This window comes from Mesocricetus auratus, unplaced genomic scaffold (assembly GCF_017639785.1).
Source record: "Mesocricetus auratus isolate SY011 unplaced genomic scaffold, BCM_Maur_2.0 Super-Scaffold_15014, whole genome shotgun sequence".
NCBI classification, from domain to species: Eukaryota; Metazoa; Chordata; class Mammalia; order Rodentia; family Cricetidae; genus Mesocricetus; species Mesocricetus auratus.
In genome coordinates, this window is record NW_024429186.1 from 49,968,526 (window position 1) to 49,986,845 (window position 18,320).

Below are 18,320 nucleotides of genomic sequence, written 5' to 3' on the forward strand. Positions count from 1 at the left end.
AGCGTGGTCTACAGAGTGAGTTCTAGGACAGACTCCAAAACAATACAGAGAAACCCTGTCTCGAAAAACCAAAAAGAAAAAAACAAAAGACAAAACACTAAAAAAACAAACACAAACACACGGAAAGCCTTTGGAAAATAGTTTTAAAATGTGGAAGACATAGGAGAAAGAATCATCAAGTGAAGATTTAAAAGAAGACAAAAGAAGTTTTGTTTGAAGAGCTGATGATGAGAACTTTCTAAAATATCATAGATGAAAGACAAATGTAAATCAACAGCCATAAGCATAACAAATTGTACCTACAACTAAAAAGAAGCCCATACCTATAAACATTATGTGGAACCATAGACATCAAAGACAAAGAGATTTTGAAAGGAGCTGGGCAGAAGAAAAAGCAGCTCAAAATGGAAGGCTTTGAAACCAATTTTCTACAGAATACTTGGCCATCCAAAGGGAGTGGAACTGTGTATTGACAAACAGAAAGAAATGCCTGCCTATAAAACTGTGTGTTTTGGAAAATGATTTTAATAATGAAAATATGTCTTTGCATATCAAGATCATAGAGATAAGCAAAGATACTCTGGGACGGTCAGAATGGTGACTACTGAAATGAAATGATCACAGGTCTAGGGCCTTTGTTTATTAAGGAACAAAAGGCTAATGAAATGGGGCATAGAAATGTTAGCATTGCAGCTGATGTGTAATAGAATTTTAAAAGCAAGGCAGAATTAAAATTCATGAGTCAGTAACACATCTCAAGATGAGAGTGAAAGAAGGAAAAAGTTTTCAGGTTTAGCTTTTTTCTAGACCCATGGTAATGAAATCAAAGTAACAGAAAAGTAGGCAAATCCTAACTGGCAGCAAGAAAGGGATTGGATAATTATATAACCCAACATTTAAAAGGAAGGCAATCAAGAATCAAAACTTGAAAAGAAAATACAAAATGAGACAAATGGTTTTATCCAAATGTAAATGAATGACATTCTAAATATCTGGTAGAGAGGGTTGCCAGGCTCTCCGGAAATGATGAAGGACAGCCACAGACTTGGTCAAAAGAGGTACCTGGGAAATGTGATGATGCTGAAGCTTAAGAAGAAAACTTCCTCATGGACCCCAGCCTGAGGGCTGAGAGGCCAGCATGGGACTGATGCAGACCCTCTAAATCTGGGTGTCAGTGAGGAAGCCTCAGCAATCTATGGGGCCTTGGGTAGTGGATCAGTATTTATCCTTTGCATCTGAATGGACTTTGGGAACCCATTCCACATGGAAGGATGCTCTCTCAGCATGAACACATGAGAGAGGTCCTAGGCCTTGCCCAGGATGATATGACAAACTTTGGAGATCCCCCATGGAAGTCCTCACCCTCCCTGGGGAGTGGAGTAGGGAACTGGGTGAGGGATTGGGGAGATGGTGGTGGGGGAGGAGGGGAGGGAGAAGGAACTGGGATTGATATGTGAAACAAGCTTGTTTCTAATTTAAATAAAATTTAAAGGAAAGAATAAAACTTCCAAAAATGTGAACTGCAAAACCTAGATAAATGAATGCATGAGTAGCTACAATAGTACATAAAATAGACTCTTAAAAACTGAACCTTAGAAATAAAGAAGAGCTTACAGTAATAAACCTGAACTCGTGAAATTTAAAATGTGCATGTTCTTGGTAGTACAGTAAGAAATAGATAAAGCAAAAAGGAGATAGAATTACAAGAGAAAATTGCAGGACTAAGAAAGCCAAGTTAACCCAACTAAAATAAGTAGGCAGTCACCCAGTTAACCAGTCAGTCTTACCAGACATGACCTGACTTATGATATTTCACTGTCACACTGTACAGTGTTTCTTCTTCATCCCTTTTCCTCTGAGTGTCCTACAAAAGCACCCACACATCTGGAGGACAGAGTCTATATGGACTTTCATCTGAACATGAGTCATTAAAATAAAATTTCAAAGAAGTGATAACCAAAAATAGCCTGTATATTTGGAAATAGACAAATTAGGCAGCAATAGAGAATTAGGAGAAAATCTTTGTTACCAGTGTGACTCGCATGTCCAGAGAATCGGCATGCCCACCGTACACTAGATTCCCATTCTTTCCTTCCCATTTGTTGACCTGACATCACCATCCACCTCATCACGTAAGAAATCACTCGTTATCTTGCTTACTTTCTAGTTGTTCACCTTTTATTCTTTTATTTTAAACCAATGCTGTCTTTTTTTGCAATTTGCCTTTTCCCATTTGCTTCATGCCCTCTTTTCTACTACAGAATTTTTCTTAATGATGGTAATACTGTGACTAATAATTTGAAAATTAAGTCTCTTATTTTTTAATAATTCTCCTAATTCTGACACTGTAAAACCTAGCTCTGTAATATGGGGCACAAATATCATTGGAAAGATTCTCCTGACAATCCACTGTCATTTTCTCCAGAACCACAGTGGTATTTTATACACTGACTTAGGCTGTTCTTTTGCGTTTCTCTGGGCACTCCCTCCTCACTGGCTCCTCTGTAGGCACCCTTCTCTCATACCGGGAATGTCCTTTATTTGACACATACCCAACATGGTCTTTGTTTTCTACAAGACGTAACACAGGCACCACCTTTCTTAAAATACCTTGTCAGTGTTGTGCCATGAAATACATTCAAAGCAGGTTATATTTTCTTGCATGTAGAAAAAATCCTTACTGCTTTTAGGGAAAGAATCCTAAGAGGAAAAAAACTGAATAGATAAAATTAGAATTGATGGAGTGGCTTAAAAATGTTTGCCGAAAGTAGTAAGAAAGACCATTCAGTAACTGGCAATGAGAATATAGAGGGAAACTATTCAACGGGCAACATAGGGTGTAACAAATAAATTCCAGACTGATGATAATCAATTTCTAAAACCTTTGAACACTGTGAAGCCCATGAATGTCTAGTTAAGGGTGAGCTCGTCAATCATTTTGTCTGCATGGTTACACAGCTTCCGTGATAGGTTACATCATCCTCTTCAAAATTTAACTTTCAATTGATGACTACTAAGTGTTTCAGTAAACATTTGTATTTGGGGTTTTTTAAAGTGAAAAGGTATATTTTGTATCCTTTAAATGGTGTATTGGAAATTTCATCATCAAAATAAAAAATGTTAGGTAGCAAATATAGCAAGTTTTAGTTACATGAAAAAGTCATAAGTATGGCAAATAAGTTAGCTATTACAGCGGGATTGAAAACCATCTTAAACTGTGTGTTACAAAGTGTGCTTAAGGTCTATGGACTGTGGACTCTCATTCCAAGGAAATCAAACCAAACCATTTAAAACATAAATTTATAAACTTATCTATTTTATAAACTAATAAGTACCAGATCCACAGACTGAGCTCAACAAAAGATAATTACAATTTATGGATGAAATAGAACCCGTTCTGTTTTGTAGTCTTATACTAATATGAAGTCTTGTCTTGATTCTGTTTGTGCATCAATAACTTCACTAGTGCCTGAACATCTAAATAAAAAGTTATGGCAATTGTGTTTTTCCTGGAACCAGCTAGAAGGAAATAAGAATTTTTTGGTGCTGTTGTTTTTCCTGTAAATACTTTTTGTAAAGCAACAAGTCTCATTCATTGTCCACTCTGAGGAAACCTTATTTCCAAGCTCAAGATGAAATTCCTCCATTTTTTATATTCTCAATCCACCTCTTATACTCACCCATTATAAGCGTGCTAATGGCAGACACCTTTATTCCCAATACTTGGGATGCAGAGACAGGCATATGTCTGTGAGTATGAGGCCAGCCTGGTCTACAGAGCTACACAGAAAAACCCTGTCTCAAAAAAATAAGAGGAAACTTGTATTGATATATAAAATAAGATTGTTTCTAATTTAAATAAAATTCATAAGAAATAAATAAATAAATATACAGTAATGAAAAAATACTCCCTTCACAATAGAATAGGCATTTAGATCACTGTTTTGAAAACCTCACCTTTCATATATTTTAACTTATCTTTCCCCAGATCCCCCAGCTGTGGAACCAGCATTCTTGGAAATCCGTCAAGGACAGGACAGAAGTGTGTCCATGAGCTGCAGGGTCTTAAGAGCTTATCCAATACGAGTGCTGACCTATGAATGGCGTCTGGGTAATAAATTATTACGGACCGGTCAGTTTGACTCTCAGGAGTATACAGAGTACCCAGTAAAAAGTCTTTCCAATGAAAACTATGGAGTTTATAACTGCAGCATCATAAATGAAGCCGGAGCAGGGAGATGCAGCTTTCTCGTTACAGGTAGGACACTAAATTAATTTGATTTTGTTAATATATGATTTTAGGCCAGCAGATCTTAGGCTTATGTGAATGTTATAATGAAATCATTTTGTGAATGGATGGGTTTGTAAATTTGTGATTTCGCTGTTCTTGTTGAAACTTCTGTTTAATTATTGTCAGGGCAGGTCTGTCTTTTTGGTAAGAATAATACCTGTGCCTATAAACAACAAAGATGAGAAGTGAGGAAGTCCTGATTCTGTTTGTTCGTTTCAGTGACTGTGGGAACTAGCAGTACTGAGATGAAATTAGACATATGGTCTGGCTTTCATTTTTTTATGGGTAGCAGCAATGTTTTGTTTTCTTAGTTATTGCCTTTCAGTGTCCAAGCCTCAGTGTCTCAGTTTGTCTGTTGTTTGTCATATGTTCTCAAATATTTCATGGCAGAGCAATAAACTATATGCAAAGTATGACAAATAGGGATAAGTACTAATACTTTTGATGTTAACAACTGTATATTCCTTTTGTTTAGTTTTAAACTCTTGTTCAAATTATTCTGATGTTCTCTACGAAATGGTAAATCTATTATTTTGCTATTTTTGAACAGAGTTGTGGAATGTATTAAAAGGAAATTACCTCTTCAATGTTATTTTTGTTTTAAGTAAAATTGCATTTAACAGAACATTTGTAATATTGAATGAAGAAGCTGAGCCCTGCAACATCTCTGAAAACTGTTGTTAAAATAATGATGAAATATTATGGACTGAAAACTTGTTCAATTAATGAGGAGCCTAGTTGTTACATTCTGATTTTGATCAATCTTTTTGTACTTTGTAGTTTTGGGTGTCAATCTGACACAAACTAAAGGCATGAGAGAAAGGAGCCTCAGCTGAGGAAATGCCTCTTTGAGTTCCAGCTGTAAGGCATTTTCTCATTTAGTGTTCAGTGGACGAGGGCCCAGCCCATTGTGGGGGTGCCATCGCTGGGATGCTTGTCCTGGGTTCTATAAGAAAGTGAGTTGAGCCAGCCAGGGAAAGCAAGACAGGAAGCAGCTCTCTCTATGGTCTCTGCATCAGCTCCTGCCTCTGAGGTCCTGCCCTGTTTGATTTCCTGCCCTGACTTCCTTCACTGATTAATAACAGGCTGAAGTGTATGCCAATAAACCCTTTCCTCCCCAACTTGCCTTTGGGTTATGGTGTTTTGTTGAAACAATAGAAACCCTAAGATACTCTCTAAAATCTGGATTTTCTTTGAGCCATTTTTGCTTCCTAAAATGCACTATTAGATTAAGGAAGTTCACTTGTCTACCTAGGAATATGAAGCAGTCTTCTCTGCTCTACTCTCCTTCTTTTGATTTTACAAGACTATTCATTATGGTCCATGTCAATGAAAGCCTTTTATAATTTCTTTAAGTTCACTATTAACATGAGGCTAAAATTTCCTAGGACAGTGTGTTTAACTTAGGGGGTTGGGTGGTGATGTCAGCATACTGCAAATAATGACTGCATTGTTGTCTGTTGTTCAAGAGATTTGCCATGATCTAGTTTGCTGACAATCTTTTTAAAAATTTTCTTCCATTTTTATTTATTTGTTTTGTGAGCATGTGTGTACATGTATGAGGGCGTTCACCTTCCACACATGTGGAGGTCAGAGGGCTTCATGCAGGATTGAGTCCTCTTCTTCCACCATATGAATCCTGGCATGGAACTCGGAATAGCAGGGTTGCTTCCCAAAGACCATACATGCTGAGCCACCTGACCCAGTTAGTCATATTCTACATATTACTTTCAACAATAGTGGGAATCATGTAGAGGCAATTACATTTCTCATGTTGGCACAAATGAAGAATGTGACTGTCATTCATTAATCCTTGAAAAAATAGATAGCATGAAATTAACTATATGCTTTTCAGCTCTTTTTGCCTTAGGCAATTTCCAATTTTCTAAAGTGTCACTGCTCTTTGCCTGCCAGGGTCAGGACCACGCTGCTTCTGTAAGATTCTCATTTGTTCCTCCTTATGTGACCCAAATTCTCTTTTAAAAGTTGAGGACAAGCTGAGAGCAGAAGAAACTTGAAACTCCTTTCTTCCACCTCACATTCATGGGGTGCAGCAAGTGAATTTTGATAACCATGGAAGAGAATAAATCTGTTATGAGTTTCCTCACAGGGGGGAAAAGAAGTACCTACAGGCATTATTTTTTCTTTTGCAGTGTGTGCTCTTCAAACCTCAGGTCAACATTTTTGTTTCAAGAGTTCCTAATAAAATGAAATGTTAAAAAAAATGAAAAAAACGAAAAGATCAAGTTCTAAGTAAAGTACAATCCAGGGAAATACATAAAGGAGTTGCATTTTCATAGTCTATGTGTCATTGGAAGAGCTATTGAAAGACAACATCATTCTGTTACTGAATTATATCAGAGTTAGCACCCCCCAGGATTCAGCACAACTCAGAATTCTTCTCAACTAACATGAGAGAAGCAAGGCATAGAGAATCTAGTGACTGTTTACCATGTTTGCCTCTGGGGGAATTTTTATAAGTCTTTAGGAATTATATGACATATTGTTGAACTAAAATTAACTCATTTGTAAACATGACATTTTAAGTTGTTTACACACACACACGCATATATATATGTATATACATACACTTTATATATTTTATATTGGTACATAGACATCATAGTTGTATCTTAATACATAGTTCTATGCCATTATAAGTAGAGAGTTTATCTATGCCATGATAAAATGGTTTAACTTATGAAAAGCTTTCTTAAATGCTTAGAAGACCTAGAATCATTTATGTCATGACTTTAAGTATCTTTGTTATTTGATCCTAAACCATAACTTGCTCCAGAAAGGATGGTAAATCTTTACTGACTAAATAGACAGGTGACTTGATAACAACATTACCTATTAAAAGAAAGAAAACGAGAATAAATTAATTTTTTCAATTAGGAAGATGGTTGCTTTTGAACAAAGATAAAGAATAGTTGAGTTTGGAAATGAACAATGTATTTTACTGCAGGCTAATGGGTGACCCCAAAGTTGTGTCCATGTATTCATTTGTAGCTCAAAACTTATACCATATGCTAAAATGAAAAGTGAAATAAGTTAAGACTTCTCAGAGGAGAGTATTCTGGCTATTTCAGGAGGGAAGAGGGGGGACTTTTGAGTATGAACTGCTGCAAGGACAAACCAAAGAAGCTCGATGTCACCAGGACCGAAATAGAAGAACCTCAGCTCCTCTGCAGCCGCAGCAGGAGGAGGCGCCATGCTTGGCCACAGCTTCAGGTTTTTGCTTGCCCCTCAAAACCAGAACCCAAAGAGAGTTAAACCTTAGCCACCAGTTTGTAGGAAATTTTATGGCAGCCTTAGATAACTAACACGTGTATCTTATTGATTGCTTTCCTGGAAATTTCTCTTTAAAATGCACAAGGCAAAAAGGACTGCTATGTTAAGTGTCTTCTCAATGACTAGTGATATTTCTCATGACTCAGCAGAGCAACAATCTGGTTGTTCTTGTCTTGTGTAGTCTAATGGAACCAGGTTTCAACTAACTGTCAATAGAACCAAGCAATGAGAGATTGATTTAATCTACTGATGGCATCCGTTTTATACACTGGCTTAAGTCACTCATCGGCTAATTTTTAACAATGCTTCCATATTAAAATGTCATCCCAATTTCACCAGATGACTGAGGAAAGAATTCTCCTGAAGCTTGATTGCAAAGATGGGAAAGACCCTGAGTATCGATTCTATCAAGAATACCGGAAACAAAGGAAGGCATGATTTTATGCCTTTTTAACAGAAAGGATCCTGATATTTGTAATAAAATACAGCATTGGTTTATGAAATCCCAAACGATTTGTTTATCAACTGTTCTAGTTGCTACTCCTGTGTACCTAGCAATCAGATGGCAGTTATGAGTGATTTCACATGTTTCTAACTGCTCCCTATATAATTCTTAAATAGTTTCTTGAGATGAAGATTCTATTCAAATTTGCAAGTGTGAGGGAAACCAGACATTAAAATCACACACCAAAAAAATAATAATAATGCTTTCAGTTTAACATTTGATGAGCTCTTTGAATGAAATGTAGATGATGGTATCATGTGAAAACATTAGCCCAGGTATTTGTTACTCTAGTTTATACAACATAAATATTACAAGTTACATTGTTTTCATATATCACCTCAAAAGGGAAAGTAGAGCATCCTTTTCAAAAAGTTATCCAATACTAAATAGTCAGCCTGTAACATTATATGGACTGAGCAATATATATACTTATATATACATATATATGTATGAATGTATTGAATTTAATAGAGGGCAAGGTTAGATGGAACATGGGAGAGACTGAAGGATGAAAGGGAAAAATGGTGCAATTATATTTTAATTAAAACTTTTAAAGATAACATTAGACATGCAGTGTATGTTTATTGCCTTAATCTTTTTTTTCTTTTTTTTTTATTTTTCAGTTTAAATTTAGATAAGAAACAAGGTTGCTTCACAAGTCAGTTCCAGGTCCCTCTCCCTTTCCCTCCCCTCCTCCCGTGCCTTCCCCCCCAACCCCCCATTATCCCCTCATTTCCGCAGGGAGGGTGAGGCCCTCCATGGGGGTGTCCATAGTCTGTCATTTCATATAGGGCAGGGCCTAGACCCTCCCCCAAGAGTTCAGGGTGAGAGTGAGCCTCACATTGTTGGATGGGAGTCCAAAGTCCATGTGTATACTCGGGATGGGTACTGATCTGCTGCCCAAGGCTCAATAGATTACCTAGGCCTCCTCACTGACACTCACATTCAGGGGGTCTTGATCAGTCCCATGCTGGCATCAGCCTGGGATTCAAGAGTTAACCTTTGTCAGGTCAGCTGTTTCTGGGGGTTAAACCAGCCCAGTCTTAATCCCTTTGGTCATCAGTCCTCCCTCTCTGTTACTGGCTTTCTTGAGTTCAGCTCAGTACTTAACCGAGGGAGTCTGCCTCTTCTTCGATCAGCCACTAAATGAAGTTTCTGTTTCCCAGACTCTCGGGCCATGGGATTGTAGGCTGGCACTCCCCAGATCTATGTCTATAATCCATATATGAGAGAGTACATGCCATGTTTCTCTTTTTGTGACTGGGTTACCTCACTCAGGATGGTTTCTTCTACTGTCATCCATTTGCCTGCGAATCTCAGGATTCCGTTGTTTTTTTCTGCTGAATAGTACTCCATTGTGTAAATGTACTACATTTTCTCTATCCACTCTTCGGTTGAGGGACATCTAGGTTGCTTCCAAGTTCTGGCTATTACAAATAATGCTGCTATTTTATAATTGAATATGAAGACTATGTACCAGTGTATTAACTGAGGAAATTTTTACCATCCTGAAAATAGTTGATATGTGATTGTGGGGACATAATAAATATGATGTCCTAGATTAGATACCTGAAATAGAAAAATATTCTCAAAGCCTTTGCCAGTCTTATAATTTCATAATGTTATTTTCTTACTGTATACTTGTCAGGGCCATATTGTCTTTGGGATACACTAATGGCACTTTACATGATCTTTTTCACTATTTTACTGGTTTTAATTCTATGTTTATGTCCTGGGATTTATTTTCCTAAAACTTCCTTCTTACAGTTACGTAAGAAATACTGGTGTTCTTTATGTCCTTTGAGATACAGAACAGTTTCATTTTCATCCTTCAAACCCTTCACTCACACCTCACAGACAATATAAAGAGTTATTTCTACCTCAGTTCTACAAGGTACCTCAAAGTTTCTTGGAACTGGATAACACTGCATAACAGATCACATCTTGTTAGGACTTTGTTCCTTTGCTTTCATGACACTAAATTATGAAATACTAATCCTGTGTGTTCTTCTAGACTGGCCTTTGAATACCGTGGTGATGTTTGCACATTAGTCATCTGTGATCATATAGACTGTGATAATATATTATTTTGTAACTCATATATGTTGCTAGAGTTTCTTTCCAGCCTGGTTCTGCAACCACTTTGCCCCAATTACACACACAGATGCTATGCTAATTATTAAACTGTTGGCAGATATCTTAGGCTTCTTATTGGCTTGCTCTATCTTAATTATTAACCCATAACTATTAATCTATGTATTTCTACATGGCCTTATCTTACTGGAGAAGGGTTCAGACCTGTTACTCATTCCCCAACTACAAGGTGTCTGTTTGAGACCTCTCTGCCCTCATTCCATCCTGTCCTAGCCCCACCTATCCTTCCTGCCTGGCTATTGGCCAAACAGTGTTTTATTCATCAGTCAATAAGACAAGCATATTTACAGAAGAACCTCCCCCATCACATATATTAATATATTAATTACACAAAGCATATTAAAATACCAATAATCTCCAAGTAATCATAGAGACAAAATAGAAAAATATTTCACTCAGGTTTCTGCCTTGATGTATTACTTCTGCAACTCATACAAGGGCTGTGATACAGAGCTCTGTGAACCAGGAGCTCTTCCATCCTATATCTCAACCACCATCAAATCCACATCCCATTGCCTTAATGGCTTCTGGCATTCTAATGATTTTTCCTCATTTCAGATGAAAGTGAAATATAATTATTTTTGAGGGCTTTCCAATGCTTTTATATGTCTCAATACTGAAAGTAGATTAATCATTGCTATACCTGTCATATATGCCTTGGGTACTGACCTTATTATGAAATGAGTCATACCGCATCTCTCAGATATATTCAAACATTCTACCATTGAAAGCATTGAAACGAAACTTGTTGTGATTGTTAAGGAAAATCTTGGATCTATTGGTTTATCTTTGTAATTACTTTGGAATTGCTGTTAATAAGCACTGTCTTACTATTTAGTAACAAAATTTTGGGCCTTCACGTCCCATAGGAACAGACCTGTTTAGTATAGGATGATTTTTAAAGATGGGACATTCAAACACAGATTCTTAAGAAATTTTACTGATAAACAAAATATAATAAACTCACAGTGTTATATTTCATACAAATTTTACAGTTTGAAACAATATAAATCAAGTACAACATAATTTCTGTATGTCAATACTGTAACATTTCTCTGTTCTGGAATATACTATGGAATATACTTGTATCTTGAGGTGCAATGGGAAGGAATCCTTTCCTTACCTCTTTGTCTTATTAGAATTTTGTCCTTTCTGCCAGGTGGTGGTGACCCACACCTTTAATTCCAGCACTCAGGAGGTGGAGGCAAGTGAATCTCTGGGTTCAAGGCCAGCATGGTCTATAGAGTGAGTTCCAGGACAACCAGAGCTACACAGAGAAACCCTGTCTTGAAAAACAGAAGAAAACAGAAAAAAATGGTGTACTTGTGGTTGAATATTAAATATTTTACCATTTGTTTCCCTTGGGTCAGAGGTTACATCTAGTTCCTGAAAAAAAATGCTTGCATAACCTAGAAGCAAGTTTAAGTCTTTTTCTGCATAGGAGTCTCCAGAATGGCCATGTGATCCACCAACCAACGAAACGAATCTTTGATTCAGGCCCTACAAAGTGGACTCTGATGTAATGTAACATAATCACAGAAGTGACATCACCTTTGCTGCACCATGTTAGCTTGGGAGGGAAAAATATCTTAGTTTTCTACTACACTCAGTAGTAGAAAATTATGCAGAGTAGTTGTAAGTCATCTTACAGTATGTCTACCACCATAGCACCATTTACCATCAGGAGTACCTTTCTGAATACAGTCATCTCTGAAAAAAATGCTTGTATCTATCGTAGTATTTAACTAGAGACTTGCTTTACAGTATAATCTCTTTCAACATTCCCTGCAAACAGGCTAAAGGCTAGCAAGACAAGCATAGCTGTGACTGTTTAATTTCTTCTTCTGTTTCGAGTATTTGTTCTAGGATTGCGTATCCTTAACTTTTCTTTTGGTAAATTACAAGATTGACATTAAAATACCATTTTATTCACGTTCAGCATATCAGCCACAACTGAACCAAAGAAATAAGGATAGGGTTAGATATTGTAAAGAAAGGAGTGTGGGTCTTCATTCAAAGATCGTAAAGCACCAAGGATAACTGGAGACAGTAATGCTCCCTAAGATGGGTTACAGTATTCTAGAACTTCTTTGCCTAGAAGAGGAAAGGGAAAAAATTTAACCAAAGCAAATTTTACTTCATATGAAATTTTAAGGTTTGCTCTTGTTTTATAGTTCTGCATTTAATTAAAAATGACCAGATAAAAACATATTTTACTCTTTGTCATTGCATCTATTAGCAATGTTCTGTTGACTACAAAATTCTTTTTTTTTTTATTTTTTGAGACAGGGTTTCTCTGTATTGTTTTGGAGGCTGTCCTGGAACTCACTCTATAGACTGGGCTGGCCTCGAACTCACAGAGATCCGCCTGCCTCTGCCTCCCGAATGATGGGAGTAAAGGTGTGTGCCACCAACGCCCAGAAAGTACAAAATTCTTACAAATAACAAAAATGAGAAATTTAAGATAGTCCAAAACCTTTTCACAACTTGCAGAAAAATGAAGTATTTAGACTTTGAAATTAAAGAACAATTTCCAGTTATTATTCATTATAATAAATCTAAAAGAAAAATCATTGTCAAATATGTGTACAGTGCCAGAATTTTGATTACCATACTAGATTTCTATTTAGAATGCATAAAACTAGTTGGTCCCAGTGTTTCTTCCAATAGCTGATTTTTTAGATAACCATTAAATAGAAAATAAGAATAATTCTTAGTATTCACATGTGGTGTGATGCCACACACATCCTCTTCAGAAAAGATGAAACCATCTTTTTATTTTGAGTGACAGAAGCTCAAAGAGTCTGGGATATAATACCCAATCGTTTTTAGACATGGCTTAATAATAACTTTTAGACATACTAAAGACATTTTTGATAATTAATCTAATGAAGATGTGGGTAGGTCCATGAATTTTGAAAGGTATTAAATAAAAAATAATATAAACTAACAAGATTACTCTCATTACTTAGAAAAATTACCAATACCTCTATAAGAATTATGGATTCAAGCTTATGCAGCATTTAAAGAAAATTTTACTTTCTATCTAGGAAAACTCACGAGGTATTACTTACTGTACCTAAATTAGAGCTTCAGCTAATTGTAAAATTATTATTACAAAAATAATGTGATTTAAGGTCCCACTGATTGCCAAGGCCTCCTCCCACATGGAGGGATGCTCTCTCAGCCTGGACACATGCGGAAGAAACTAGGCCCTTCCCGGGATGATGTGACAGACTGAAAATCCCTAATGGAAGCCCTTGCCCTCCCTGGGGAGCAGAGGGGGGATTGAGTGGAGGTGAGAGGCTGGGAGGGTTGGGGAGTAGGGGAGGTGGGGGAGGGAGAGGGAAATGAAAGCGGCATGGATAAAAAGTTAAATAAAAACTATGGAAAAATAATGTGATTTATTAAATACTCTGTATAACTTTTATATTTTTATTATAAAATCCTGGACTTTCTCCAAGGAAAGATGAGTTCATGTTACAGTGTTGTAAAGAGAAGCTTTTTCCTTGAGAGAAGCCTTCCTGCCAGCCTGGTTCCAGAGCCGCATCAGTCCCAAATAAACACACAGGAGGCTATATTAATTATGAAGCTGTTGGCCTTGCTTGTTTCTTACTGGGTAGCTCTGACTTAAGTAATTACCCTATAATTGTTAATCTAAGTATGTCTCTTACTGGAGAATAGTTCGGGGTTCCTACCCCATGGCGTTATATCTCGACTCTCTGTCTTCTCCTTCCCAGAGTCCTCCTGGGCTCCTAGTCCCTCCTATCTTGGTTCCCTATTGGCTCAACAGTGCTTTATTGACATAATCACAGGACCTCCCACATCACAGTGTCAAAACACCGGACTGGCCAGGACACAGTAAGGGCAACAATTGAATTTAACAATTAAGGTCAACTTCAAAGGGGCAATTATCAGGTCTTGAAATCTGAGTCCAATATAAAAGAAGGACTATATGACAGACACTTTTACTCAGGGAAAAACTGATCACTTTATCTTGAAACTACTAGAGACAAACAGAGTTAACAATTCATACATGCAGAAACAGGGCAGAAAAGCATGAACCTAAGTTCTTCTACTGTGGACTAGCTTGTGCCACCACTGAAATTTATGTTAAAGCTCAAACTCTATGGGAGTTGAGACTCTTACAAGGTAATTAGGGTTATAGAGGTTTGAGTGGGTAGGACAGGAATTTCCCAGGCACAGATGGGAGTGACACAGGGTTCAGAGCTGCAGGATACCCAGAATCACCAAAGGTCATGAATGTTAATGGTGCAGATACTTTAGTGAGTGAGGAGAGGGCACACATTATGAACTTTGCAGCACAGTATAAAGGTGAATTGAGGGTAACTCTCAAGATGTAAAGATTTACTAAAGAGAGAGTAAATATTTGACAAATTAGAGGATCCCACAGTTCATGTATACTTTCCTGGTCCACAGAGAGGGACACATTGTTAGTCTAACAAAGTAAGGGATACTGAAGCACTGCTTTGGTAATCTCTGACTATTGTTTTGCTCATTTTGACCTTGACTATGAGCCAGCCATCAGGTACTGCCAAGTGTTGCTGTCTTTGACCCTGCAGATGTCCTAAGCACTGTGGATTAAATTTAAATTAAGTCCTCTTTGATAACACAGCAGTGTTCATGGTCATGCCGATTTTGGGTAGATAGATACAGGCTCATCAGAAGCCATACTTACAATTTAGTTTATTGCAATTAACTGTATTAGAAGCTATGTATTAAAATCACAAACATGTAAGAAAAAATAGTGCTTACTATGTATTTCTCAAAAGGGAAATAACTCACTGTAACTTGCCATCCTGCCCACCTTTCGCCAGTGGCTTGCCTGTTTTTCTCTTTTACCAGGAGCACTCTTCGATCTCCTAGCCAGCTGCAAGCATCTTTGTTTTTATCATTAGTGTTGCTGGCTTTCTGTTTTAATTCTTATACTCCATCTTAACCTTACTATCCTTTCCCACTGTATCGTCTATGGGCAACTTGTAGTTTTCACCATAGCCCACTTTCTTCCTAGTCTAAAATGAATCAAACCCTGACTCAACAGTCAGTTATAACAAATCACTGTAAGTCCGTATTTATAACAATGCTAGAACTAACATATGATAATATTTATGAAGTGGAATGAGTATAGACCTCAGTAAGTATGATGAGTGGTATAATGTGGATTATAACAAGAACTGACAAATTAAAATAGCATAATTTAAACCAAGAAAAGATTTCTAAGTAGTTGTTAAAATAGTACATTAAGAAAATAAAGTATATTTGGGTTTATTCAATACTGTACAGGAATAGTACAAAAGATGAAAAAACTCTAAAGGAACAAGATGACAGATAAATTCAAGTATTTTAATAATTACATTAAGTGTGAGTGAAATTAGCTGTTAGATTAAATTATTTGAAAAATAAAAACAAATGATTTACAATATACATACTCTCATGTACCAGAACCATAGCTTAAAAACAAAGACACAGGTTCAGTATGAGAGATAAATAATGAGCAAAACAGGAAGACATGAGAGAGCTGACATGGTTGTATAATTATTTGAAAAGTAAATTTCAAGGTAGTGAATAAGAATAATTGAAAAGACTCATTCAATAATTTGGAAAGGATTCTAAGTAATTGTACACATTACAATAGAACATAAGCTAAAAAATTAGACTGTTATATAACTATAGTTGCCTATGTATACTATATATAGTATCCATATATATCAAAAGTTGGTACAGCATGTAGACATAAAATTGTCAGTTTTTTTTAGAAATATGAACTACTCCATTAAGCATATTCAATCAGTTCATATTTATAGATCATTATAACATGGAATGTTCAATGAAGTGTATAATGTATTAATTAAACAACTTCTAAGGTAGGAATGAAGAAAAAGTTCGCCTTCCTAGATACCAATGCTATGATGGAGGTTCTTGAACATTAAGAAATATAAGGAAGAAAAGCATATGACTTAGAAAAAAGTAGAACTACATTTCTTAGGCATCATGGTTTTGTAGAAAACCTATGGAATCTGTAGGAAAATCAAAGAATGGTATATTATAAGATTGTATGAAATCAGTGATTATTTCTATATATAGATGTCCCTTAGTATTTGTAATGGATTGATTTCCATGGGCACCATTTGTGTAAAATCTCTAGATATGTTCTTGCATACTTCAATAAGTATTTACTTATGATACCTAGTGCAATGTACATGATATGTAATAGTTATTAGTAGTATGCTTTAAAGAGCAGTGACCAAAAAGGAATTCTATACATGTTCAGCTCAAACACAATTTTTCTTATATATTTTTAGTCTATATCTACTTAAGTCTACATATTCAGTGAATACAAAAGTCAGGTGTATTGGCTATTTTTAATTTTCAGTGTAAAACGTTATTTCTAATGACACCGAAATGGAAATAAATTTAACAAAATGTATGTAAGCATACGAAATGAGACTTCCAAAAATATTTTAAAAAGAAGTTAAATAAAAATATTCCATATTATTCATTATTCCCATTCGTGGATGGGTAGAATAGATATTATTTGATGTATCAAAATTCTTCATGGATCAAAGCATTTCTAATAAAACTCCCAAAATGTTTTTGTTTTGTTTTGTTTAGTAGGATTTCGGGAAATACTTACTTTAGACTGTATTGTATCTGGATATATGAAAGAAAAGAAAAATAAAGTTATACTATCTCACCTTAATGCCCTCTTTAAAGCCAATTTAATCAAAATAGTGTAGTTTTGAATAATGATAAATAAACACGTCAATGAGATAGAAACCAACACAATCTACTGGAAAAAAATAGTCTTCTTGGGGCAGGGAAGGTGGTTTAAGTATGTAAATATTTGATGAATAAATATTAGGACCTAATTTATAAATGCCAGCGTGGTGGCATGCATCTGTAACCACGGGACTGGCGGTGGAGACATTAGGAAATCCTAGGGACTCACTGGTCAGCCAGTACAGCCCCAAAAGTGAACTTCAAGTTCAAACAGAGACACTGCCTCAAAAAAAAGTTGGAAAACAAAATAGAAAGCTATTCTGACCTCTACCTCTGATTTCCACATGTATATGTGAACACACCTGCATTTACACATACACAAACATATATCATACAGTCCTCAACACACAACACTATTCCTTTAGATATATTCTACTGGAACAACTGAATATCTATATTTAAAATTGTAAAGCAATAACTGATATTACATATAAGAATAAAACTGACTATAGATCTAATTACGAGGGAAAAAACTACAATATTCTTAAGAGGAAATCAAAACAAATTTGGAAAATATAAAGACTTTCAAAACCAAAACAAAAGATCCAGTTATTTAAACATTAGACTTTAATAAAAGTACAGAGTTCTGTTGTTCCAAAAAATATTAAGAAATGAAAAAGCAAGAAACAAAGAACCTAATATCCCAAGTATATAAAGAATTCTTATAAGTCAATAAAAAATACACAACTTCAAAATGGCAAAAACCTTGAGTTTACAGTTCACAGGATAGAATATAATTGGTCATTATCTATATGAAAAAAGCATAACTATTGTGTATCATAGGAAACCACGATGAGGTTGTACTATATGCACATATCAACCATACTGACTAAAGCTTAAGTGACTGGCAATATCAAATGTTAGACACATCAAATAACTGATTCTATTACATACTGCTGGTGATAATGCAAAATGAGATTAAGAAATATAAAACATCATGTGCCAAGAAAGTGGGAGATACTCTTCAACGAGTTGGCACAGGAGACCACTTCCTAAATATAACACCAGTGGCACAGGCACTGAGATCGACAATTAACAAATGGGACCTTCTGAAACTAAAAAGCTTCTGTAAGGCAAAGGACACAGTCAAAAAGACAAAAAGGCAGGCCACAGAATGGGAAAAGATATTCACTAACCCTACATCTGACAGAGGGCTAATCTCTAAAATTTACAAAGAACTCAAGAAAGAAGTCTCCAAAACACCAAAGGATCCAATTAAAAGGTGGGATACAGAACTAAATAGAGAATTCTCAATAGAGGAGGCTAAAATGGCCA

The 18,320-nt window shown here is 36.0% G+C and overlaps 1 protein-coding gene across 3 annotated transcripts in view; it reads left to right on the top strand.

Annotated features, from left to right (window-relative positions):
• Positions 1-18,320, top strand: part of Mdga2 (MAM domain containing glycosylphosphatidylinositol anchor 2) — an 819,241-nt gene that overhangs the window by 708,023 nt on the left and 92,898 nt on the right. For all 3 annotated transcript variants that reach the window (XR_005876310.1, XR_005876311.1, XM_005072803.3), the window contains exon 9: positions 3,989-4,258. Coding sequence is in view for 1 of the 3 variants with exons in the window: in XM_005072803.3 (XP_005072860.1) it covers positions 3,989-4,258 (270 nt within the window). In the remaining 2 variants the exon portion in view is untranslated. The remainder of the gene's footprint in view (positions 1-3,988; positions 4,259-18,320) is intronic.